This window comes from Carettochelys insculpta, chromosome 3 (assembly GCF_033958435.1).
Source record: "Carettochelys insculpta isolate YL-2023 chromosome 3, ASM3395843v1, whole genome shotgun sequence".
Lineage (NCBI taxonomy): Eukaryota > Metazoa > Chordata > Testudines > Carettochelyidae > Carettochelys > Carettochelys insculpta.
Window position 1 is genome coordinate 102,508,328 of NC_134139.1, and position 26,999 is coordinate 102,535,326.

At 39.9% G+C, this 26,999-nt stretch overlaps 1 protein-coding gene across 1 annotated transcript in view; it reads right to left on the reverse strand.

The window, feature by feature from the left end:
* Positions 1 to 1,916: 1,916 nt before the first annotated feature.
* Positions 1,917 to 26,999, reverse strand: part of ECT2L (epithelial cell transforming 2 like) — a 42,858-nt gene continuing 17,775 nt past the window's right edge. The window contains exons 13-23 of the mRNA XM_074990473.1: positions 25,003 to 25,185; positions 23,657 to 23,760; positions 21,801 to 21,893; positions 19,329 to 19,543; positions 16,590 to 16,737; positions 15,307 to 15,380; positions 14,448 to 14,604; positions 13,534 to 13,599; positions 7,600 to 7,688; positions 6,076 to 6,248; positions 1,917 to 3,587 (exon numbers count right to left, since the gene is read on the reverse strand). Of these exons, the coding sequence (XP_074846574.1) occupies positions 3,457 to 3,587; positions 6,076 to 6,248; positions 7,600 to 7,688; positions 13,534 to 13,599; positions 14,448 to 14,604; positions 15,307 to 15,380; positions 16,590 to 16,737; positions 19,329 to 19,543; positions 21,801 to 21,893; positions 23,657 to 23,760; positions 25,003 to 25,185 (1,433 nt within the window). The 3' untranslated portion in view covers positions 1,917 to 3,456. The remainder of the gene's footprint in view (positions 3,588 to 6,075; positions 6,249 to 7,599; positions 7,689 to 13,533; positions 13,600 to 14,447; positions 14,605 to 15,306; positions 15,381 to 16,589; positions 16,738 to 19,328; positions 19,544 to 21,800; positions 21,894 to 23,656; positions 23,761 to 25,002; positions 25,186 to 26,999) is intronic.

The window sequence follows — 26,999 nt, forward strand, 5'->3', positions numbered from 1 at the left end:
CCTTTAAAATAGTTTTATAAAAGTCATAAGTCCGCTATTCAGACTTTATTAATTAAAAGTTAAAAAAAACAACTTTCTCACCCTAAATGCAGTTATGGATCTCAATTTCTCAGTTCTTTATAACAGAATCAACAAACTTGTAAATCAGATACATCCAGGTAAGAGCTTGTTTGCAGTAATACCACTTTTATATCAGGGCAGAAGAAATAGAATAATTGTTTTAAGTTTTCTTGTGATTATTTTGCACATTTGAACTTTATACCAAATTTTTAATACAGGAAGAAAAAAATCTGTAATCTCTAAACTATTTAAGCTCTCATCTTCACTATAATTGCTGGTCTTTAAGAGCATCAGATTTTTTGATAGTCATCAAAACTTAACAGGTGTAAAAAGCTGTGGTCAAGACTTACTTTCAATAAAATAGGATTATGTTTAATTTCCAGAAGTCAAGATGGGGATGCAAAATATAAGTGTTTTAATGTTCCTTCATCTTTTCCTTCTCTCTCATTTGTTTCATCTAGCCACTTGTATCTTGTTATATAACTAGACTGATTGTGACCTCTTTAGGTAGAGTATCCTATTTTTACCTCCTGGGTGGTCACTGTATAGGATGTCTTCATGTCACCCTCATTTGTGAGTCTGTTGATGGCTGACAAGCCTGATTATGGAGCTGCAGGTCTTATCACAGAAGGGACAGGTGATAGCACGTGTTGGGAGGGGCGTGGGGCAATTTTTGCTGCTCTTTTCTTCTCCACCTCTCCTTTCCTGCACTGCAGTGGGACCTCTCAAATTGTGCCACTCCCTTACAGGTAACCGCTCTCCACTGGGGACAGTCCTGGGCAAAATTCTCCCAAGAGTTGACACCAATGCTGCACTTTTTTATGAGTGCCTTCAACATGTTCCCATATCACTTTCTCTGGCCCCCAACACCCATCCTTCCCTCAACTCCAGTCTGTTTTTGGGGGGTGCTAATTGGTCCTCCAAACCACTTGGCCTATTTGTGGATTGCTAAGAACAATGTGGTTGCAATCTGTTCTTCTGCAGTGTGAGTAGTCTGGGGAATACACAGTGTATACACCAGGTAGGATGGCTTAATTGCCAGTCCAGTTCATACACAAACATTTGCTTGCATACAGTATCTTTCTTCAAACTGTTTGGAATAACTAACCTTATCATAGGCTGCTGTAATGAGCAGCATCAGTTTATTGGCCCAATTTTTCTCCTCCCTCCTACTTTTCCCTGGTGCTGGAACTGTTGCTTTTTCTCACGTCTGGGTATCTACAAAATTAAACTGAATATATGGAAAATATTCTTTTAAAAGCAGTGTTTGTTTAAAAAGACTGTTGTAATCAGTTTTCTTTATATTCATGCTTTTTCTTGCCCAGCTCAAGGGTCCCTCCTTTTCATCCCAAAGGCACTGACTACATCTTGCACAGACTTCACTTTTTTGTCTCACTTATTACGGAAAACTGTACCTGACATCCTGAATAGAAAATTATAAAATGGAGACTAAAGAATTGAACCCACTGCACTTTTAAATTTCCTCCATGAATAATTTTTGTTGATTCTGAGTCTGCCAAACATTCTGTTCTTTATATAGGCCTTGGTAGGTTGAAGTATACTTCTCCTCCCACTTCTAATATGTGCTCAAAGTCTTATTCACAAAGATCTTGTACACTTAGCAAGTTACTGTGTGACAAGCCAGGGTGTGTGATTTGTAGTGTAGCAGCTTACCAATCAGTAAGGTCTGGTGTGAAAGTTGATGGGTCTGTAGTATTGTCCATATTGGGTGTTACCCTGAGCAGCAAGCTGGAGACCTGTAGCTTCACACCTTGGCTTGCTGTTCAAGAACTTACTGTGTCGGAGAGCCCTAAAAAATTTACCAAAATACACATACAGAAGAATTTTTCAACCTGTTCATCAACAGTAAGCCCAACATTTTATTTTACTATTCTTGAGAAGTAGCATTTAAAACATTGTACATCTTAAACTTTAATGAGCACGTTTCCATTTCATAAAATCTGTGCAAAGTGTAAGAATTCCTTGACATTAAATTCTTAAAAATGTAAGAAACCCAGATCAACTCATCTATGAGAGAGATCAGGAGCTGTTCATGCTTGTAGATTCTAATCATAGGGAAGTTATTTTTATAACCACGGTGCTTAAATATAGGCTGTCACACAATTAGAAAAAAAATCGCACATGCTTTTAAATAATTAAAATACCCTTTTAAAAAATAATTGGGTGTGTTTACACATTTCACATAAATATTTTGCAGTGCCAGCCACACTAGTGCCATGACAACGCCTGATTTCACTTTTAAGTGATGCTGCAAGCAAGAAGTAGGCAACATTATTTCCTGCAAATGTAAACAAACTTGTTAGAGCAACTGGATCAACAGAAAGCAGGACTGAAATCACATGCCAGTTATAAAGTTTTCCACTGTTTTGTGTTTGAATATAGTAATGTAACAAAATCTGTAAGTTTGATAGGATTGCACTACAGTATTGGCAGTGAATTGCAAAATACCATTTTACAGTGCAAATATTTGTGATAATATAAAGTGAGTACAATATACTGTGTATTCTGTGTAATTTAAAATCAGTATATTTGCAAATATAGAAAAAATCCAAAAATTAATTTCAGTTCTTATGCTAAGTGCCATTAAAACTGATTTGTCAATTAATTTTTGAGTTAACTGCGATTAAGCAATAGCTTTATTTAAATGCCTTCTACAATAGTCCTCAATGGGTAATTTCAGTTTCATCTGCACATTTAAGCTTCAAACAGCTATGTATCTTTTTGTAATCTTTTAACTAACTTTTATTTTCCACAGCAAATAGCCTGTATATTTTATTTGTATTGGTGTGTTAATTTTAATATAGTTTTCACTCTGAGGAATTATGTGAAAATGCAGGACTTTGGTTTTCAATAATTGTAAAAAGAAAATAGTTCTAACTCGTTAATGCCCTTTGCAACTATGATACAAGGAATTAATAAGTATATACAGAGAATATACCACTTAAAATGCCATTACCCATAACCAGAGTGTAGTGTTGTCCCCTCATGCCATTAGTGGAGAAAATCTAAAGCCCTTCCATGGCAGATCCTTGATGAATTAAGTTTTCATATTTTTCATACAAAGATGTTTATGAAGGCCATGAAGTCATATTGTGGGATTTTGGCCATTAAGTTCTTCTGAAGGTAAAACCAATTGTAATAGTATGATTTAAAAAAAATAAATCTCATTGTTTATTTGAAAGTGATTCTGCTGTTTCTTCAGTCTGATGTATGCACGTGATGGTATTGAAAGGAATGTTAACTTGACAATGATGCTGAATTTAAGTAAACTAAGAGTAGTTTACTTACTCAGAGTAGGAAACTAAACAAAACATGTCTGTGGTCACAGTTAACGCATACTATGTGAGTTAGGCATCTGCAGTACTAAGATGAATCTCAGTCATGTCCAATGATACAGTTGATTGCACTTTGCAGTGCGGACAGCCATGTAAATTTGTCATCTTCATCCTCTGTAGAACAAATCCATTGGCCTTTTGTGTCTTGAAGAATAAATGCATTCTTGATATCTGTTAAACAGTGCAAAAAAGAAGAGGGAGGGGGCTTTAGTGTATTAACTGCTTTTGGCCTGTCTGTGTGATAGACAGGGTATTTCTATAGAATCTTGCAAATAGCTTTGCTTTTCACATTGAACCAAGCGAGCATAAGATCAGAGCTGTTTCACAAGGGTACACTCTAAGTAGTCCACTGACTGTGTCAAGCCCAGGTGACTGACAGTGACCAGGGAAGGTTAATTGTGAATGGAAGGTGCTAGGCAGATGAGCAAAGGGGAAAAAGCTTTAGCCATGGATTTATTTGTGTGCATTGCGTGTTTATGTACCTCTACAACTTGGGAGCCACGATTCATAATTATGTGAAAATACTTAATTCTGTTTAGCAAAACACAAATTAATGACTAATATTGATTGCTGAACCCAGAAGATAGACCTGTACTTACTAACAGTGGTATTAAGCCTCTTGCCTCCCAGTATAGAATTAAGCCTAGGTATTAAGGTATTAATAGGCATTAAGCCTCCCAGTATAGAAGTCAAACTACGCCTACTCATTTCACCAACATAATTTAAGTGGTTTGAAGTGCACAGTAATAATGTTACATTGGTTTTGTATGATACCAGATTTATAATGGTATCTGCAGATAATTGTGACAGTGCAAGCTTGGTACTAACACTTACCTATGGGAATTCCAGCTATTTGCTTTATCAGGATTGAGGAATCCCCTGTCATTTCAAATGGACACAAGCAGGGGAGAGGTTTTCCTAATGCATGCCATGCCTTCCAGCATTCATTAGTGTTTAATGAAAAGTTGAAGCATGCATCAAGAGGATTCCCTAAATGGGACTGATTTTCCCACATGCTTGTTAATGCAGAGTTCAAAATATTTCCCCTACTTGTTTGGTAGACAACTCTTTCTTCTGTGTTTCAAGTACAGTTGTAATTAATACAGGTGTTTCAAGTAAAAGTTGCTTTTACTGAACAAAAGGTGGTAGGAGTTTATTTGATTTGATTAGGAGTTAACTCAGATATTTCATTATGGTTGATGAGGGGAAGGATAATTGTTTTTCAGCTACAAGAAAATTGAGCCAAATGTTTGGATATCAGAAATAGTTATCTAATAAGTGAAAACTTTTAGATTGTGTAATGAGAGCAAGCTGCCTACTGAGAGGAGAGCTGAAAGAGAAGCAAACAAAAAAAATTAGAATGCTTGAGTCTTTAAATTTTTAAACAAAATTAAGTACATTTTGAAAAACCTTTTGAATAAAATTAAAACTTTTTTCTGAAAATATGAGCAGAACACTTGAATTTTTCTGAATTTTTTTAGGTGTTGTTATCCTAAAACAAAGGTAAAATTGACACATTCACCAAATGTGTGTCACCAAGTCTGTATTATTTTTCCAAAAGTTTTCGAAAAACTTCACCCAGTCCAAATGGCAAATGGTGGGAGTGTTTCAATCTCAAGACTCTGGAGCCTCAAGGAGGGTGGGAGAGAAGGAAAGCACATTTGCAATGTGTTATCTGTAAACCCAGTTACCCATGTGACTTCTGCCAACTGAATTACAGAATGCCTTTAGGCAAGCTTGTGTTCTGTTCTTTGTACTGTATCTCCTTTGCATTCAGAGTCCCATGAAAAGTTACCAGTCCCTGCTGACTTCTGGAAAATGCTGGTGACAGTTATTTGGTGGTTAATATAAGTGGGCCTGGGAGTTACGCTGATTCACAGCCTTGCACTAGGACAATGGCAGAATGCCCTTCCTGTCTCCCATTGAAATATGCTGGCGCTTGCTTCCAATCTTGTGTTCTTGCACTTCCATAGGTGGATGATGATGATGATGAGAGCCGCCTCCTGGCTAGAATAACATGGTCACTGCAGCAAAAGGTTTAGTTTTTAATGGTTAAAAACACACTTGTTCACAGTATTAGCTACAGAGGGAGGAAAGAAACCATGCAAGAGGCAGCCTACACTAGAGTTATTAACTTAATTTCCAGTTAAGTGAAATTAGTATGTTTGTACAGTATACTATGGATGCGTCACAAATGTTCATTCCAGAATACATGTAGTTGGTTTTACCACGTGCTCAATTATTGAGGCTTCCCCACATCAACATCTACAATCACGTTAGTTATGTCAAATCATTTGGTAATCAAATAGAACTTTTAAAAAACTCCAGTGTAAACAGATCCAAAGCCAGAACTCTGTAATGAGCAGAACTACTTAACACTGGTGTGGATAAGGGATGGTAATTACCTGCAGGGTAGTAGTAGCTGAACTTGTCTGGTGATTCAGTCCATGGGCTTTTGGAAAACAGAGCTATAGTCCTGAGTTCCTGACAGCCTTACTTCTCTCACAGAAATACAAAAGGCCTATCTATTGTCATGTTCATATTACTACTTATTTAGGTCAAATTCAACTGCAATAAATCAAACTAACAGCAGGTTATAGCCCACAGAATGGAACAATTTAAACGAACTTATTAATTGTAGAAATGTTATCACACATACATTTTGAATGTGGAATGTCTTCTACGACAAGCCTGTGAAGAGCTACTGTTGCCAGGAAGTGGTAAGTTGTTTTTGGAGTCCATTCAAATGGCATATAGGAGATGCGACGTTGTGAAATAACAAGTGCATCGTTGAAAAGGAAAAGGCTAAGATCACTGATATGCTCATAGAGCCTGTTAAAAGGAAACACAAATATTGCTTGCATACTTAAAATTTGGAAATGTGGAAATCTAGAAGGCTTCTGAACTAGTGTAGCTACGCTGGAGTAATCCAGTACTCCTACAATATATTAATGTCAGTATAATTTCTGGTATTTTTATGTGACAATAACTTTAAAGGGGCCAATAATATAGAGAAGATTATCAGATCTTGGAAAAGGAAGTGGGGATGATGCAGTCTTTAAATTCTATATTATATAAATTTACGTTGCAAGTAACATAGATGTAGGGCTAGGGGTCCAACTGTGGGTTCTGGCAATACCTAGCATTCAAGCTTCATTCTCATAGCTGGTTATAAGAATCCCAGCAGCTCTAATAGTGTTCGGGGATACCAAATATTCTTAGACAATTTGCATAGGCTCTAAAATTTCTACAGTATTGCTTCTCTTCATTTTTGGTTTTTAATTTTTTGGTTCCTAATGACTTTCAGCTGAACTGAGCATGCACCTACTGAGTCAAATTAGAACTTCCAGCCTTTGGAAAGAGGTGGTTTCTTTTATACAAAAGCTTTCTGTCTGCTCTGTACAGTTAACTGAATTCCATCTCTTCATTGTTATCCTTTGCTCTGTTTTCAATAGAATTGTGGCTTCACTAAAACTTTCTACTTCACTACTAGCTTTCTCTTATCGACTGTTTTCTGTTCCTGACACTGCCAGCATGTTGCAAGTCTACAAAAGTAGATTTAAAAGAAGAGCTCTTATATTTATGTAACTTATAAAATTGTAGATTGAAAATACCTGTCTCTTAATTTCTGCATACATTTTTATGATACCTCAGTTGGAACAAAGCTAATTAAATTGCACTTTCCCTTCACCCTTGCCAGGTTTTTAAACTTTCTTTACATGTCTTCTGTTTACACTCTAGTCTTTAAACATTGTCATTTAAAAGAATTATGAACAGGAGAATATTCCTGTTCATAATTCTTCTGCAATTCATGCATTTTACTGCTGTAGTCTTAGTTACAATATTGTATGTTGCTGCAGGATGAAGCAGAAGGTTGTTTGTAAGGGGCAGGCTCTTAATAAAGCACAAATCTGAAATAGCAAGAAAAGATGCAGAAAATGACCAGACAAGTGAATTGCTTTTGTAGACTTTTCTCGGGTTTCTGCCATCATGAAAACATCTAAAACATGGAGTTGATTATGTAACTCTTCCATTCGATTCTTTCCACTCTAAAATTTGCTCAAGGCACATTAGCAAGGACCTGGGATAATTTCTCTTCTGCTCTAAATTAGCCACCAGTCATCTGTGAGAACTAGGTTTTTTCCTTGCTCTCCCTTTGGTATATTTTAATATATTTATTTACCTCAATGAAACACAGATTTCCTCAGAACAGGATCTAAACTGGATTACATCTTGTACGCTGATCAAGTACCTGTTGGCTTCTAATAAATTCTGTGAATTAAATATTACAGGATTAAAAATCATGGAACCCAAACTTTAGATTTAGATTTTATCCTGATAAAGATTGTTACAAAAGACTGACAATGAATTATCACGGAGTTGCCTACTTTTTATTAATTAGGCCTCCTCTGTTATCAGAAATTTTTCCCTGGGCACTGCCTCTGTAATGTAATAAAATAGTCATATCTTTTGATTATTTACCAAATACTGAAAATTTTCTGCACATTGTGACTTCTCCTGAAATGCATCTCAGCTGAAATAGATATTGACATGGCTGAGTTAGCCACCACTTGGCTTCCATTCTTTAGCAAATGTAAAGAAATTATATGTTATAGGTAGGGCTGGCTGAAAATTTTCTATCCACTATTTTTCAACTAATACAGGTTTTTTGTGATTTTTTTTTTTCCCCATGATGCCTGCTTTTCATGGTAAATCTCAATTCTTCCTGAGACACAAAAACAAATATTTTGAACCAAAAATCAATAATTTGGATATCCTGTTGTAGTCATTTGAGACTTGTATTTTGATAGTCTCATATCCGTATTTTCTTTTGTATGAGCTGTCTTCCACCACAGCCTGTATCTCCCATAGTGCGCTACAGCAAGGTACCCCTTTGATGCTACCCTCTCCTTATACCCGGAAGGGAGACTATGGTATATTATGGGAGATAATCTGGTCAATCAACTTAGCCTACAAAGAAAATTCTTACATGAAATTTTGTTCTGGAGTTCTCCATGTCGAGCACTTTACAGTAGGATATTTTCTCATCTCTGTGCCATCCTAGCACATCTTTGGTCTGAGCCTGCGCTATCACTTAGGAAGAACTCCCCAGGTTGACAGCTTCCTGAGCTGAAAAATGCTAACTCTATCAAAGTGTAAAAGTTCAATTCAGACCACTTGTAGTGGTGCTTCGACATTAAATTTAGGCGTATCCTGGAAGAAAACTCTCTTCCCTGTAAAAGTACATAACAAGCAACCAGTAGGAAGGAAAAAAAATGGACATGAGGCAGTTCTCCCAAAGGGGAATCTGGCATGAAGGGTCTGAAAATTCACAGACAAAACAGAACTGTCTGGGTCTCAGGCCACTCCATATCAGTCTTTGCAGTGGCATGCAGAAAGCAATATATCTGTTCTTGGGAAGAAGGAGGATTCAGTTTGCCAGTAGAGAATTGAAAAGGTGCTTACGGGTTACTGGAGCGCCCCATTCAGTAACACTCAACACTGCCTCAGCCTCAGTGACAAGGTTGATGCTGCAGTGCTCGATCAAGATGGAAGATCTCATACTTGAAGAGTCTCTGTTAATGTGACCTCTCTGCCCACAAAATTACAGCTCTTTTCAGAAAACACATAGTAATTAGAGGAATTGTAGGTGAAGCCTGTATGCCTCTGCCATATACATCTTTATTCCTTGGTAGATTCTGCTCACAACTAACTTACGCACTTGTCCTTCCTTAGGATGTTTGGATTCAACCAAGAGGGCAACAATACCACTCCCTGTCGTAGGAGGAAGACTGTGATGATGCTGGAGATGGAGGCTTGCTTAGTTCTTATAGCTACCATAATTGATAGAGCATGAAACTGAAGTTTTGATGTGAATATGCCAGTCTCTGAAACGCTTTTGGACAAGCAGATGGTAAGTAGGCAAGAGCCTTCCAGTGAAGAGAGAGGGGCCTGGCAACTGTGACCGATGTGTAATTTTGTTCAGACTTGTAGCACAGAGATGGAGATCCCAATTGGAATCTGCATGTTGTCAGAGTACTGTTAAGAGCAGCAGTTGTCTAGCGTAGTACGTACCAATGAGAGAGTCTCCTGTGTTTCTTACAGTGCAGTATGCATCTAGTCCCTGACATACGTTGCCAGAAAATGTGGGCCTAGTGCCCAGCATTTGATCCTTTTTGTAAAAACATTTGTGTGTACTTCACTGCAGCTAACTTTTTGCCCTAAATTGTCTTTTTATCACCAACATCTAACCCTCAGTGTCACAAAGACACTTTATGGGGTTTTTTATTTCATTATTTTAGGGTGGTGGTAATTACCATAGAATGAATGCTGGTTGCATCCAGTATTCCTTTGTAAACTGGGTGCTTGTACGGCCACTCAAATGCTGCCCCACTGATTAGCAGAATGCTCACAGCTCGGGCTTTTTTTCTTCTAGTGGTGCACATTCCCACATGCCTCAGTGCCCAAAACATTTATTATGTGCATGGATGGAGAAAAAACCCAGCAGAAATGTAGCACTTTAAAGACTAACAATATGATTTATTCGGTGATGAGCTTTCCTGGGACAGACCCACTTCTGCCGCTCAATCTCATTTCCAATGCAGACTCACATTTATCAGTACAGAGGACCAAAAAAAAATTGCAATAAAAACTGATAAATCAAATAGGACTGAAAGGGCAGGGGAGAAGGGGATGTTAATTGTCCTGTCTGAGAGAATTATGAGCATCAAAGGAAGGGAAGCAGTCCTTGTAATACATGAGGTAATTGATGTCTCTGTTCATACCAGGAGTTAGTGTCAAATTTGAATATGAATTCCAATTCACAAATTTGTCAGTCAGTGAACACTTCAGTGGAGTGGGCCATTCTGTTAGACCTCAGAATTTGTGTCCTAGAACACAGAAAATTTAAAAAACAGATCACAGCTTTTGGGATTAGATGGTTTTGCAGCAAATCCGAGCCCTGGTCTTCCAACTCTTAGGAAAGAAAGCTGTAGCCTAATCTGTAATTTTTACCCAAGAACCTGGAGAAGCAGCAGCTTCAAGGAAAACACTTGCTGGGATAAGGTAGTGTCATGGTTAGAGGTAGTTGTTCCTCTGACCGTTCTTGATGTCTTTAAATCCATTCTCTCAGATGTTAAGCCTTGGGCCGTTACTTACCCTGAAGTGGTCGTCTTCCATTCTTAGCCTGGCCCTGGCTCACTGCATGCTGTGTATCCACTCTTCTTACCCAGCAGGTTCAACACCTGCAGTTTTTCCCTGGGTCTGTCTCTGACCAGTAGGATATAGTGACCAACTCCCTGCCCCGCTAAAACCAAAGTATTGTTTGTTTGTTAGGATAGGAATCAGGGCTGCCAGTGGTGGGGCTGGGGGGTAACTGACCTGGGTTCCAGCGATTTAAAGGGCCCCAGGGCTTCCAGCCACTGCCACTGGCAGCCCTGCCATCTGCAGAGTTTCAGGCCCTTTAAATCATCTGTAGAACATTCTGTAGCACACGCCAAAGCCCTGGGCAGCGCGCTCCAGGTGGCATTGAGGGAGGTGGGGCACAACGTGAGTCTGGGTGGCACGGAGTGCTGGCCACCCCGGCCCTGCCCCTTCTGGGAGCATGGAGTCAGGCTCCTCCACCTGGCCAAAGGGTCCAGTGAGTCTGTCAGATCCCCAATAGTTTAAAAATCCCCTCTAAATATCTTGGTCCTATCTGCAGGCATGTCCCTTAACTAAAGGCTTACTTCTTCCTGAGCCTGATCGTAACCTGGGCAGGTCTAACTTCTCTAGATACCTCAGTTATGTTCCCCCAAATTCCTTCCTCACTTAAGTCTTTAATTTTAAACCTGTCACAGTTCTTTTTATCTTCTGGTGTCTAGACCCTTACCTGCCCTAGCATTGTCTCTTAAAAACTATGAACTGTTTGCTGAGAAATGACTTATCTTGAGTTGTCATTCTTCCCTTCTTACTTTTTCCCTTGCAGGCACTATTAAATTAAACACCCATTTTCATACAATAAACATTACATTAGCCAAGTCAGTATACTACATTAATAAATTATTACAGATCAGCTCCAGTTCCCTCACAAATACTGTGAATATCGAGCCTAGAACTTCCTAAATAAGAAGCTGCAGCCAGTACTCTTGAGGCTTCTGTATGAGTGATGATCTTATTCTACTGTCTGTGGGTTTGGCTGTCAGAGAAAATTCCCTTAAATGGTATGACTGTGCCTTTTACTAAGGAGGCCCAGTATGGCTGCACCTCAGGCAAAGTAATGAAGACTTCTAGGCTGCAAGTATAAGTAGGTTTTGATAAGGAGTTCCTTAACCACATGAACCAGATGAGGGAGAACTACACAGCTCTTTAAGGCTTTTTGTTTTTATGGTGGTGGTGATGTTTCATTTTCTAAAAATGTAGAGTCCTATGACATCAAACTACCCTTGTACTCAATTCTGGGAAACTTAATTGACTGAGGTTTCTTGCTTAAAGTCCCTGTTTTAGAAATTTCTTCTCTTTAAAGGATCTAGACACGAGGCTCTTTCATGGAAGGCTTTAAAAGTTTGTGCTCTTGCTTTAGAAGCTGATTGCGAGCACCATCCTTAGCAGGCTCGAATCAAACCCCTCAGAAAAGTGAGGTGGGATCTTAGCTTGTGTGCCCTTACCAGAGCCCCTCCAAAGTTTTTTCAAGGGTTTGAGTCAGGGTCTGGTTTTCAAAAAAAAAACATTTTCATGATTCCCTGGAGAGAAGAGTATCCACTTTGACCTTCTGTTGGGATCCCTGGAGGCTTGAGGGAGAGAAGGTGGTGTGCCCATTTTGCAGGGCAGGAGATCTGAATAATTTCACCCATATTCCCTGGGGTTGGGTTTGGGCCAAATGGGGACTAACTGCACTGAACAATGAGTGAGGCAGAGCTGCTGGAGACAAATGATACGTTGATATCAGGTTACAGGAGACCTTGTAGTATAATAGCTTGTGGGAAGGGAGTATGGACTTACAAATTTTGCCAGCTGAGAGCAAGAATTTGTTCCTCCAGCTTTGCTTTTTCCTGGGACTCAAGAGACTCCACTGGACATTTCCTGCCTATCCTTCAAGCTGTAGGAATAGTGCTCCCGTACCTAAGTGAGACACAGGGAGGAGGGCAGCAGTGGGAGAGGGTGGGCTTTGAAAAAGCCTAACCCCTTAGTTCTGTATCCTTTATATGGCGATCACGCCAGAATCAATAACTTCCATTCATGATGCTTGACTGCCTTGGCTTGCACATTACCCCCCTGGTCAGTTGAGAGCTGGGCTTTGCTGCAACTATTATCCTCCTTTTCTGAGGGTGGAGGAGAAAAAAAAGTGCTATCCTTGAAACCTTCCTTACAAAACATACTAGCTCTTAATCGTACAATTGTGGTGGAGGAAAACTTTAAAGCCAATGACAAAACACACACTTTGCTAGAAACCATCTACAAATCCTATGAAAGCGCCACTCAGACAGGAGACTTGAAACCTGCCAGGTACTCTTCTTGGAGAGAGAGAACTCTGGGGAATTCTTCCTGAGGGAAGGCTCCCAAGCCCAGCTCGGAGCAAGGTCTGCCATAGGCTACTTCTACCTTAATGGCAAGTTGATCTTCTGGGGCCCTAGTGGGGTTGCACTAAATCGAACTGTCATGGTGCCCCTGTTGACTCTAGTACTCCTGGCAGGTGCGAGGAGTAAGGGAAGACAGTGGGAGATTTTCTCCCATCAACCTCCCACTGTGTGGATGGTGGCAAAAATCAACTTCAGATATGTTGACTCCAGTTAAGCAATTCTCGTAGCTGAGCTTGTGTATTCAATATTGATTTTTACCTCCTAGCTTAGACCTGGCCTCAGTTTCCAACAGGAGAGGACCACGGAAAGCCTCTGGAAACGTCGTATTTGTAAAACTTGTTTGCAAATAGATTATGCATGTGGAATTGTATATACACACCTCAGATCAAATTAAAGCTCCGTTGAAGTAAATAGAACTTTGCCATTTACTTCAATGGGGCCAGAATTTGAATGCTAAAACAAGACTACAAAATCTGAATTCGGAGTGGTATAGGGGCTGCTGTAGATCAGAGCTGAAATAAAATGCATTCAAGTCTTCTAAAGGAAAACGAAGTACTTACAGGACATCCCTGGATGATTCTTTGTGCATTTAGCATTTGCTCGTCCCTGCTTATGTTCAGTTTTAGCTAGAAAACAAACTTAAGATTAGACCAAAAATAATGCATCAAAGGATGGGAATGGAGGAGATTGTGTGAGGTGTTTTTTTTTTAATATAAGAGTGTCATCCAAATTTCACAGGAGTCAATGGAAACCAATGGGCTTTGAGACCCTAAATTTGTGTCAGCAGTTTTAGGTGGTACAGGGATACTTGAATTAGACGACAACTTCATTAAACTAACTTCACCCCAGTGACTTTTGATCAAGAAAACTACTTGGGGACAATCTCCAAGGAAAAGTGAACAGTTTGACAAAATCCTCCTGTTCTGAACTCTTGCGTATTGTAGGTAGAGAGATTTTTCTGACACTTACGGCGTAAGAGCTTCTTTTCTGTAGAGGATGAGGAGGAGTAAGGCTCTTGGTGTAGTGGTTGTTAGTGAAGTAAAGCAGTGACCTTCACCAGTGAAGAACAGAACGCAAGGCCCTCTTCTCCCTGGCATGCTCCAGCAACACCTCCACATCTGAGAATACCCTTTTGCAAGTGGTATTCCATTGCGGGCTGCCAATTTCATGCTCTTTTTACACTGCTATGCAAACCTAGTCAAGGATTGGGACTCTGTAGAAGTCCAAGACATTTTCAGAGTCCCTCAGAAAGGACTGCTCTCCTCATGACCCATGGGTTTTATAAATCACACACCTGCCCTATGTCTCCTAACTTTGAAATTAGAGAAGCATGTCTTCCCAGCAAAGGTGCCTGAGACAGAAGGCAACTCATGGCTTAATTCTCTCATAAATCTGGCTCCATGTGAGTGCCTCATCAGACAAGGCAAGAATACCACACTGAAAGAACAGAACATAGATATCTGTGGAAACAGACCTGATTTACATATTCCTTGTATTGTTTCATCATCTTAACTGCACAAGTCAGATCATCTCGGTCAGCATGTTCTGGAGGCGTGTGCAGTCTCAGAGCATAGAGAAGATTAAGATACTCTTCAATTCTTTTAGAAGGACACAGCAGCAGCTCCTGTAGGCTGCATTTCAGACATATATAATGCATGCATTAACTAGGAATCGAATGTATATATTGTATGTTATACAACATGACTTCTAGAGGGGACTATTTTCACACAACTGTTACTGAGTCACAGGCAGGAAATCCCTTCTTTGGCTGACCTGCTAGAGCTGATGTTTATGTACTGTGAGAGGGTCTTGGATCAAGTATTAGCTTGAAGCCAGGTGCCAACCACGTACATACATGTGATGAATCTGTCCACTGGTCTGAGAAGTCTGCTAATCAATTAAGTCTTTTCACGTGTCTGGATCTCAACTGCAAAATTGCTAATGTTCCACTATGACACTGATTCCAAGCCAGAATCCTTTTCATTAAAAAAATTCGACCATTCTGCTCTGACGAATGTCTTCATAGTTTGATAATACCTTTATGCTTTGGTAGAGAACACACGTAGAAGGTCAGAGCAAAATACAGATACTGGAAAATGTCATGAATATTGGATCCATTTGGCCTGAGAACTACAACTGTACAGATGTTGCACTGTGGGCCAACTTCTATGACACCTTAATCTTTGCACTAAGACTTCATTTCGATACTTGTTTATGCTGTTTTTAAAATTCACTTAGAAGGGAACTGGGCTGGGATGCTCACAGTGGACCTATTCCAAAGCCCAGAATTCTGATTTTATGCTTGGTGACAGAGTGACTACCACAGGCCTTACCACATCATGTTGGTAACAGCAGTCTTGTCATGTCTTTTCAGGAAGGCACGGAATAAAGGCATGGTCTCCCTGCACTGTGAGAAGTAGAAATATCCTCGTCAATAAAATTTGATTATCCAGCCAACTGGGGATATTTTTTTTCTTCATGCTGTCATTAAAAAGACTTATAAAAGACTGTTACATTCACAACCGTAACAGAACTTGGTAGAAATGTATCCTGGAGAGGGATACATGTTCCATCAAGAGAAGTAAGTCTAAACCATGCTCACTCTCTCTCTAATTGGCACAAATCTGCCTTACACGGCAGGAGAACATGAGGATCATGAATTTGCTGAGCGTGGCTCTCCAAGCCAGTGTTTACTATTTGCAAGAATTTATCAAGTAGGCTAACAGGGCGACACATACTCTGGCATCTATGTTCAAGCAAACTTTGTTCCCTGGGTTTTATCACTCAGCCTACAGTTGCAGATCAATGGTGCAGTAGTTAATTGTTTTTGAAGGACCTTTTTAAAATTTAATGGCACCTATTAAAATCAAAAGTATATTATATTAGTTCTGCCAACATTAAGTGTCTCTCTAAACTCTACCATCGGACTTGTTGGAATTATGTAAAATTTCAAAATGTTACATTGAAGATTTACAGCAAAGTTGAACGGGAAGACTGGTAGCTATCAAGGCGCCATCTCTGTGCATGAACAATATGCTTTGAAGGCAAGCTGATTATTTTCAGTTGGGAAACATGGTGGGGGGGTGTGAAAATTATATATTGTAATGCATGCCTCCCCTTGTGCATGCCCAATTTAAGCACAAATAATCCAATGCATATGCACAATGAGGGCTTGCCCCCACACACATCTATATTTGCAAACAGACCCCTCTTTGAACATATGCATTAGTTTAGGGTATGTGTTCACAGAAATTGAGGAAATGGACATTTCTAAAACATGATCATTCATGTACATGTACTACATGTGTTAAATGGCACAATTATTCAGGCAAACTTAACCCTATAGAGAAGTAGATGCTAGTAGTCCTAAAACAATCATCATCTTGACTTTTTCATGCAGTTTCTGTAGTCTGAGAGAGGTTTTCCTGGGTTTTAGAATTTTCTATATTTTAACATACAAAGAATATCCATATTGAAATGGATTCCAAAGAAAGAAATATAATCCATTAAGCTGAATTCTTATTCTACCAAACTGTGTGAATATTAGCTTGCATTTCCAGCAGAAGAAATGAAGAGACCCACATCTGAGGTGTTTTCACAGTCATGCAGTACTTACCATATCAATGGTTTTCAGAATGACACTGTAGTTGTTGAAGAAGTTTGTGTATGTTTGAAGCTGCCGGCCAAAACGAGTGAATATTTCACCCAAGCACTGGGCTGGATTCCATTCCTGAAGTCTTTGTGTCAGCTCGTTTAAAAAATGCCTACATTTCAAGTAAATATAGGAAGATGTCTGTCTTTTTCCATAGTTTCCTGGCCAAATTATTGTCTAGATAACTACATTCTTTTGAGTTTTTTGTTTAGTTTTTTTAACTGGATGCAGTATTATCATTTTTGTTCTACACTGCTGTTTTAGAGTTAATGTAAGCTGTTAAATGACTGCCATGCTTTCATCCCAGGGCCGGCAATGAAAGAGATGTGGTGCAATTGCTGTATATTCTGCTCTGGGATCCTTCTAGATGATGGTCACTGTATTAATATAAATTCTTTATAATTTAAACCATAAAAATTTGAGTAGCTTATAAAATCAACCCTTTGTTTACTGCCTTGAAAGATGTACAATGCTCACCTCTTCTGGGCTATACAAAGTTGTGCGTAAGGAAGTGTTTGTATTTTTCACTGACAGTATCTCTCTTCTCAGCCGGTTCCAAGTAGCTACCATAGCACCAATGAATGGTAAACTGTAATATGGGCTGGAGGAGGTGGCGGGTGTTCCTATTTTTAATGGTCTGAATTGCAATTTTTTTAAACCAGAGGAATGGGGAAATATACATCTAGAACTTGGAAGGATAATAAGGACATGATTGTGTTGTTTTTTCTTTGTAAGATTAGTCATATCTAAATTCCTGGCATACACTTACGAAATCATTGTTAACATCTGTACCTCTTGCCTGAATATGAACACTTTTAATCTAAATTAATGGAACTCTCTTTGGTACTTTTCCTTTATTTCTTACTTAATATGTATGTCTTAGATGTTTGACAGATGTGTTGCAATTGGGAAGGTAGAGTATTTTAGTTCCCTTTTTACATTACATCAGCTTTGAGCTCTTACAGATCATTATTCATCCAAAGTTTAAAAATAAATTAACTATTTTTTCAGTAACCAGATCTCCATCTTACATTCTTGTGATGTCTTATTTTTATTATGTAAATGTTTGTTAAACTCCTAATTCTCCCTGATTCTATTCAAACGTATGTTGCTTATTTAATTCCGTATTTATCCTATTTTATTCCTTTCTGTTTGCAGACTTGGAATATTCATAACAAACTGATTTTTTTAAAAGATAATTTCTAGAGTTGGGCATGAAGCAAAAACGTGGATCTGATTCTGATTCTGATCTTCATATATTTCTGTTGTGGGCAGAGCAAAAAAAAGGAAAGAATTTTTGAACTTTGAGATTTAGAATTCAGATCCAAAGTGTGAAGTGTTCACCCCGACTTGGTTAGAGAGAGGTTTGCACTATGAGCTTTGATCACTAAGGTTCTGAGGTTCAGTTTGAGTCCCTCTCTCTAGACTGGGGTTGGCAACCTGTGGCTCTTTAAAGAGCCATTTGTGGCTCCAAGTGCTGCTGCTGCTGCTGACTTCTCTTGAGGCCCTAGAGGCTGCTGACGTTGAAATGGAATTTGGTTCTTTGTTTAACCAGTGGCAGCTTCCAGAGCCACAGGGAAGGGAGCTGCTCCATGTGGGTGGGGGGGAAGTCAGCCTGCAGAAGAGCTGCGGGGAGAGATGGCCAAGCCCGCCCTGCTGGAGCTGCACAGCCGTATGCAGAAGGAGGCAGTGGGGGATCAGCAGAGGGGAAGTGGGGGCCCCAGAAGAGTGGTGTCAGTGCACTGAGCTTGTCAGCTGAGGCAGGTAAATCCTAGGGCTGAAAGGGTTAAACCTTGGGTTGGGGGGCGGTTGGGGCTGAAGGGGTTAAACCTGGGGGCAGGGGCAGTTTGTGAGATGCTGAGGTAAAGCTTGGGGCTAGAGAAGTGAATCTGGGCGTTGAGGCAGGTAAAACCTGGAGATGAGGGAAACATAACTTTCTAATTGATACAAATCATTGTGTGCACTGTTTTTAAAATGGGAATTACCAAAAGTATGGTTTGATCTTATTTAATAAGAACTGTCTCATCCTTACATATATTGTGGCTCTTGAAGTATTGATTTTTGTAACTGAATTTGAAAAATGGCTCCTCTCAATATTTTGATCGCAAACTTCTGCAACCAGGGGAGGGATAGCACTGTGTTTTGAGCACTGGCCTACTAAACCCAGGGTTGAGAGTTCAATCCTTGAGGGGGCCATTTAGGGATCTGGAGGCAAATAGATTAAAAAAAGAAAAATCTAAAAAAATGGGGAGGGGCTTTATTTATCTTAGTACTATGCTGTCTGTCAGGATTGAGCGTTTTTTTTTCTTGTCTACATCCAGTCAGATACAATTTTATACTTTTGTAGCATTCAGGGTACAAAATCTACCATAATTTTACCAAAACTGAAACACAATATTAATTGTTCATAATGATGATCTGGTCATATTTTGCAAAGCCCTATCTGATGTACCACTGGTCACAGGTAAGGTCAGTGAGTAATATCCTTGCTTTCCAAAAACATCTACTTGAAAAGTCATGGAAGCAAGATTTGAGGGATGACTGTGTCTTGTGCCTCAGTCAGGAGTGTAGTATCCGATGCTGAACAATCTCCCTCGTGCTCACAGAACATTCATGGATGCCAAAAACAGCAATAACCAGTGATCTGGCTTTTGTCTAACCCAAAATATTTAAAACCTAGTAAATGCAGCTTATAGAACCTACCTATTGAGTTGTAAAGCATTCAAGATATCAGAGAAGATTATTTGAACATTAGCATGACTTAGGATGGCTCGATTTGATCCTAATGCTGCTTTTAGCGGTGTAACATAAACATCCCTCACAATTTCCAGCATGTGCACATAGTTCTTTTCACTTGTCAGGAGCTCCCAAGCAAATCTAGTTCGTTTGTCTGTAGTGTCCTTCTGAATTTTTTTATCCTGCAGTCAGAACGCGGAGAGTAAGTAAGCAGAGCTCCTGTACACATCTTTACAATAAAAAGCCAGGGGCTGGAGGAGGACCATAAAACAATGACAAATGGATGGAACGTAATGCCTGTTTGCATCATTGCAATATGACCTTGGTTTTGATATAACCCAAGGAGAAAAACCTATTGAATTTTATCAGTAATTTTTCGCTTACTTGTCCAAATACACACCTGTGAAAGTCCAACAGACGTAATAGCGTGCTCTTAAAAAGTCCCCATATCCCTGCAGAGCTGCCATCTAACTACATCCCCAAATCGTTACAATATGTGTCCATCCTCTGCCCCAGGAGAGAGGGAGGGAAACACCCTTATCAACACATTAATCTGAATCCTAAACTGCAAGAACTCCATTAATATTTTTAAGGTCTGCAGGGAGCACTGTGATCATCTGCAGAGCCCTGCGCAGATACCAATTTATATCCCTGGATGTAAAGAACTTCTGGGCTCTCCCAGGAACTGTAGCTGCAAATGGAGCAGATGGTGGGGCAGCTGCTCTCAAAAGCCAATGATCTGTGCTGGCAGCTGCTCCCCCGTGGCTGTGTTGCCTCCAGGCACAACCACTGAGGCAGGCACAACGCCCACTGGCAGCTGTCCCAGGTTGCATTATCATGGCCAAATGGCACATCTGTGCCTAGACAGGAGATGCAGACAGAGTGGCACTGACAGCCGCCATGGGCCTGGAGGCAAAGTGGAGGTGGGGGTCTGACTACCTACTCTCAGAAGGGATGGGGCTAAGGGCAGCACAGTGCTCTGCAGCATTTCAGAGGGGACCAGGGCTCCAGCCACTGCTGCTACTGTGGTAGCGACTGGAGTTCCAGGCCCCTTTGGGCTGCCAGGCCTGGAGGAAATGGCCCCTTTGCCTCCCCGCCCCTTGACAGGGCTGCAAAGACAGCTTTGTGGAGGGGATGGGATCAGAGTGGGGCTGTGGGTTCTCCAGCCATGCAGAAGGAGCTGCCCATGTGGGGAGCTGGCTCCTGTGACCAGCAGCTCCACCTTCTGCTTCTTTTGCTGATGTGGTTCCTAGGAGAGCCCTGGAGTTCTGATATAAATCAGTATCTTCTCAGGGCTGTAATAATCTAGTCTGAGCTCCTGGGTAACACAGCCAGAGAACTTCCCCAGAACAATTCCTATAGCCAAACCTTCAGACAGAAAAAAATCCAGTCCCCATTTGAAACCCTACAGACAATCCTGCCCACCCTGTGGAATGAACATGTTCTAAAATAGTAACAGAGAGAAATCTGTGCAAGTCTATATACTATCAAAACAAAAAAGCAGTAAAGTAGCACTTTAAAGACTAACAAAATAATTTCTGGTCTGGCTATGATCTGAAGAAGTGGGTCTGTCCCACGAAAGCTCGGCACCTAATTATTTTGTTAAAGTGCTACTGGACTGCTTTTTTGTTCTGATGTTTTAAAATAGTAACCCTTCAAAACTGGTTCAGGTGAAACCCTATGTGTGAACGCACAAGGCCAGGCAGCACTGCTTAAGCAAAAGGTACTTTTCTTCTCGCGCTGGCATAGTCATTCCCTTTTTATTCAAACTGAGATTAAGGGTAAAACAAAGCAGCAGTCACATAGAACTGTAAAGGCTAACAATTTATTAGGTGATGAGTATTAATGGGGCAGACCTTGCCAGTCTAAAGTGCTACAGGGTTGCTTGTTTGTTTTGTGAAGATACAGACTAACATGGCTCCCTCTCTGAGATTAAGGGTGAAATCCTGATTCTATGACATCAACAGGAGTTTTGCAACTGGCTTCCATGGAGCTAGGATTTCAGCCCAAGTTTCTGCTCTGGCAGTTCAAAGACAGATCTCACCCTTGGTGGAGCATAACACCATCTTAAGGTTCTCTCAGAAAACAATGCTTCGCGTTCACCGAGAAGTATAATTCTCTTGATTACAGAACATGAACAAGATTAAGTTTAACTCCAAAGAGAAAGATGATAAACTATGTATAAGGTACACGTATAGTCACAACAACATGAAGTGCTGCATCCCACTCTAAAGGCTGCTTGTAAACAGAATTATGATTTTTGGACCATATAAGAGATCTTTTTTAATAAAAATACTAGATACACTGTTTGTTAGTTTCTTATAGGAAAATATTGAGAAAAATGAAAAAGCAGCCTTGACAATTACTGATACTAACTATAGGTCCGATTTTTACATTACGGAAGACAGTAAGGTATTTACAAATCAATGATTTCCTTACCAGTTGAGCCACTGCCTGAATTGTTGACTCATTCACTCTGATTCTGCAGTGAGTGTTTTGGTTCAGGGTGGCAGCCTCTTTTACATCGTCCTCCTGCGAATTAAATGGAAGGGTTTTTTCATACCAATTGGTTGAAGGAGCCACAGACCTAGCAACTCCAGTTCTTCCCTATTTTGTTTCCTTCTCCACAGGTTTCCATAAAAAGATTATATAATAGCTTACTGCAGGATTAGTATTCCATAGATAATTGAAAGTCTATATAAGAAACATAACTAGCAATACCATTTACTCTATTTATTGGTGAGTGTTTATGGGTCATCATAATTGACTTTGGGATCTCAGCTGAGGAGGGGGATATAGTTTGTTTCCCAAACAAAAAGAAGCCCCATTCTTAAAAAAGCTTTTGTAAGTGTGTGTAACTTTCAGCCTGTGCGTATGCATGTTGACTTTCACAGGACTTCTTGAATGCTTTAAATTAAGCATATGTGTAAATCTATGTAGGATCAGTGCCACAGTGTGACCATTACCACAAGAGAGCGCAAAAAGCCTTTTTACAAACCCAGCCTACAAATTGATGTGCAGTCAGATCTCCTGTGCCTGGGTGGCTGCCACTGGTGTGGCTCCACAGGGCCCATAAGTCTGCTCATGTGCAGTGGATTGTAGGACTGGGCCTTAGCTTTCTATTTGTGTGTTCTGTGGAAATGGTGCGGTTTGTGTTTCTCGAATGTGTTCAAGTAGACGTAGCTATACTTCAATGGTGTCAGCAGTCGTTTTTAAAAACAGAAAATATATTGGCTTTTAAAATGTGTGATTTTTGTAAAGTAATATAAAAATGGCAGCTGTTAGCATTTGAAAAATCCAGGACAGATTTTTCATTTATGGATAAACTAACTTCATAATGGCCAATGTAATGAGCTAACAGAGCTCTGAATCTGGTGAAGCGGGTCTTACCCATGAAAGCTCACAACTTAATAAATAAAATTGTTAGTCTTTAAGGTGCCACAGGCCTGCTTGTTTTTTGTGAAGCTAAATTTGTATTTGTGATGAGTCAGTAACAGCTGATAACTCAACAGGAAATTCAGAAATCTTACTACACTAAGATTATTCCTGTCAGTAACAATCCCATGAGCTAACATATTTAAAGCTCGGCTTCTGTAACATTAACTTTTGATGTCTTGGTTTATCATAATTCTGACAGGTCATGTTAATTCTAGCTTTTGAAAATCAGATCTAGCTCCCAGTACTCAGGCTCCATTTTCTCCAAGCAGGTTCTTGAAGAACTGTATTTGTCTTACTTGGTTTATAAGAAGATTAAACACTAGTTTATTCTGAGCTGTGGATTTTTGATGCAGACTAACATCCCACAGGGACTATAATGAAGTAACCAAAGACACATTGTTTTGTGACAGCAACTGAAGCTAGACCTGAAGGATGGAAAGCTAAGTGCATTAATGTACTGCAGTTGTTAGGCCCTGGCTGGGAAGTTGCCCTGAAAGAGGTCGCTGTTCCTTACGGAAAGTACCAAGAGTTGCTTGCAAGTCTCCATCTGTTGAGATCTTTCTGCTAAGCACTCTGTTTTTTACCAGCGGGGGCGGGGGGGGATTTCTTAAATGGAAATAAAACACTATTCAAGGTAAATTGAATGGGTAAATTTCACCAATAAAATGGGTTATGAGGCTTTCAGAGCTACGTGTAATCATCTATCTATATATTTGTGGGCTGATGCAGGATGTCAATAGGTCTCAACTAAAAAAGGCTCAAATATGCATAAAGCCTAGTACAAAAGTCTTTGAAATGGATCTGCAAATAACTCTAAATACCACTTCATCCAATTATTAAAAACCTCACAAACATACACAGCTTCCTTTTGAAAGTTCAGCTAATCCATCAGTGAAAGTCTGGGCTGTTTCTCCATTAGAATATGCTTTGGCTCCACTCATGGCATCCAACATAAACTGACCTGAAAAATAGAAGACCATAAACTGTAAAATAATCCTTTAAATGGCGATAGTAAGTTGTCTTGGTATTGGTTAACAGTGGACACTGGATCTAGTCAGGGAAGCCGGCAACCACACATGCAAGCTGACTTTTTGTTGAGCATCATAAAAGGGAACTTTAAAGTCTTTGTCTACACTGTGGTTTCTAGCTATCTGTGTCCCTACAATGGTGTAGCTGCACCAATGCCACACACATTGCAAAGACAAATCCTGTGTAGACAAGGACAAAAAACACTCAAGACATGGCATTGCCAGGTTCCACAGTTGTCTCAATCCCACTATAGCAAATGTGTTCACTTTCTGGATTTAAAAATGTATTTTTTATTTGCCTCTGCCCACTATGTAAACTCAGCCTGAGATCTGAGTCAAGCAGAGTCATTTCCTTGGCATTATGGAGGTATGCAAAAATCTCAGATTTATGGCATCTTTAAACAATATTGTCTGAACACAGAGATTAGGTCAGAAAAAAACATTGTGTTATAGATTCATTTAACTTGAGGTTAAGTTCCACCACCCTCTTAGTGAGTCAGAGTTTACTGCATGATAGTCCCTGGAAGTAGAGCATGGTGAAAGCATATCTTTAGGAGAGAACTTGATTGCGCTATCAAAAATTGGAGTTCTTCCAATATAACATTTATAGATCACAGCACTTCCTTCCCCTCATGTTTTTGAGCATCCATGTTGAAAAGGTTTTTCTTGCACATAATTTTGGTGTCATAACACACATGCGTTCATTCATAAGGGGCTTGAGCTTGATAAACTGCATACAATGATTCCTGATCTGAGCCTCTTCATAAAAATGCAGAGGCCACATAGTTGAGCAATCAGTTATCATCAAATGAACTAGTTTGAAGTGTAAAATTCAATTGTCATAAAATATAAGGTTTTAGCATTCCATTTTGATTATGCAGGTAACTTATTGATTTGCTCCTTTGTGTTAACTCACACGCACATTGAAAGTATTAATTCTGCAGTAGGCTGTTTTTAATACTTGTCATGCACAATGTGCATCCCAGAGAAGACAATGTTTTCCAATAAAAATAGCCACAGGAGAAATGGGAAAGGAAGACAGAATAAAGTTCTAAAGTTGTGATGATTCCATGAAAGTTGGGGGCCAGGGATTTTGAGTGTTTTTTTCTCACCATTCTGGAGGGGGTACTTTTTTTTTTAAGTGTTTGTAAAAAGAAAAAAATGATAAATCTTACCAATAATCCTTCCACTAATGTTCTTCTGCAGCTCACTTAAATATGGTCGCATCTGCTTCCGGACAGATTTCAGTGCCTCTTCCACATGCTCCGTTAGTCTGAGCCATGTCTGTAGTTTTACTTCAGTGAAGTAGATGGGGATAGGAGGTCCATCATTCTGTTTTCCCAGCCATTCGCTAAGGACTGATGATATTTTTAAGCTGGGTTTTAGGTAAAACCTCACAAACCGGTGGATGTAACTATTGCCCTTTGTTTAGTGTAAATGTAAGAAACAATCAAGCTACTTTTTGGAACAATAAGACCCTCAATCCAAAACATACAGGCATACAGCAAAGCTTTGAACCATATTAGCCCCAAGGGTTTCCCTGGAGATTAATACGATAAAGCAGAAGCTGGGGTGTTGATTGGGTGGAACTATTTGTCTGAAAGAAGCAACAAAAACAGAGGGAGTAAAGAAGCCTGGATAGCATTAGATTGGGAGGGGAAAAATACAAGTGCGTGAACTTTTGAGCAGAGTACTGCGTGAAAGAGACTTGGAACCATGACTAACAAATGATCTGCTTGATTCCTACCAAGTTCAAGGAAACATGACATTGGTACATTCTCTTACTCCTGGGGAGTTCTGGGCCACTGTGTACATGTAGAATTCACATCTGGCACAGATTGTTTTTCTGGAGAAAATACATTCTTCTTCTTAGAAGAGCTTCAGTTATGCCTTTCAGCCACCAGAGGCAGCTGTCTCACCAAAAAAGCCAGCTGACTGCCAGCTGCAGTCATCGCAATGTACTGTGCATGAAGCAAGCTAAGTATGGGGCTTATGGAGCTGCTGTGGGAGTCATAGGTGGAGGTTCTGAAGAGCTGGTGCAGGAGAAGACAGGTGCAGGCTCAGAGCTAATGAGTGATAGCACTTGTCCAAGGACTGAATGGAAATGGGGCTCAGGGCCACATGGGCAAAAAAGATGGGCTGAGGCTTCACAGCCATGTAGGAACAGGGAAGGTAGGAGTTTCCAGGGATACTTGGGGATAGGGGTGCAGGGACACATGGGGATAGGGGAAGATGTGCCTGAGTGGGAATGGTTCTGGATCACTCAGGGTCTGGATAAAGGAGGCTCCCCAGTTCCCCAACAATCCCTTACCTCCCTACTGCCATCACCCTGACAAGAGAAGCTGTTCTATAATTCTCCCACCCCCACCTAACCCCCCAGATTAACTCCCAGGCTCCTTCCCTCTCTCTCTCAGCTCCTTCATTATCCCTGACTCCCACCAAGTCACTGCTTCTGCGGGGTGTGGGAAATATGTTTCTGGATTGTAGTTTAAATTAATTATTCAAAGTTCTGTACTAATTTACTTAGTAAGAGATATGTCCAAAAATTGCTTCAGACTTTTTAGTCTGCATGATTATAGATCTTCTTGCTGATGGGTATGTTGAAATAAATTACCAAAATTGAAACTGGAATGATTATATTCTGTCATTTTAACAAAGAAAAAATGCAAGCTTTTATAATATACTATGCAGAATTTTTAATTCCCCTGGGAATTGTACACTTGAAGTACACACCTACACTTTGGCCCTTCTGACCTTCACTGTGCTAATATGGCTGTCAAATAATATTGCATCAAATGGTACTTAACTGCTCCTGCAATGGAATTTTAAACATATGGTAGAATAATGTAGCCAAAGCTATAAAACTATAGAAGTTGATGGCAAGGGTCATCTAATACAACCCCATGCCAAGATACAGGATTTGGTCTGGCTAACCCTCCACCCCACTGATCCCAAACAAACACAATAAAAAACAAAAAAGAAGAAGAAAAACAAACAAACAAAAAACAGATGCCTACCTAGCCTCCTTTTAAAAGCTTCCCATAATGGAGTTTTCAAAATCTCTCTAAGTATTCTGTTCCATGTTCCACTGTTGTTTCAGTTGGGAACTTTTTCTTGAGATTTAGTCTAAATTTGCTAGGCTGTAGTTTGAACCCACTGCTTCTTGTCATGC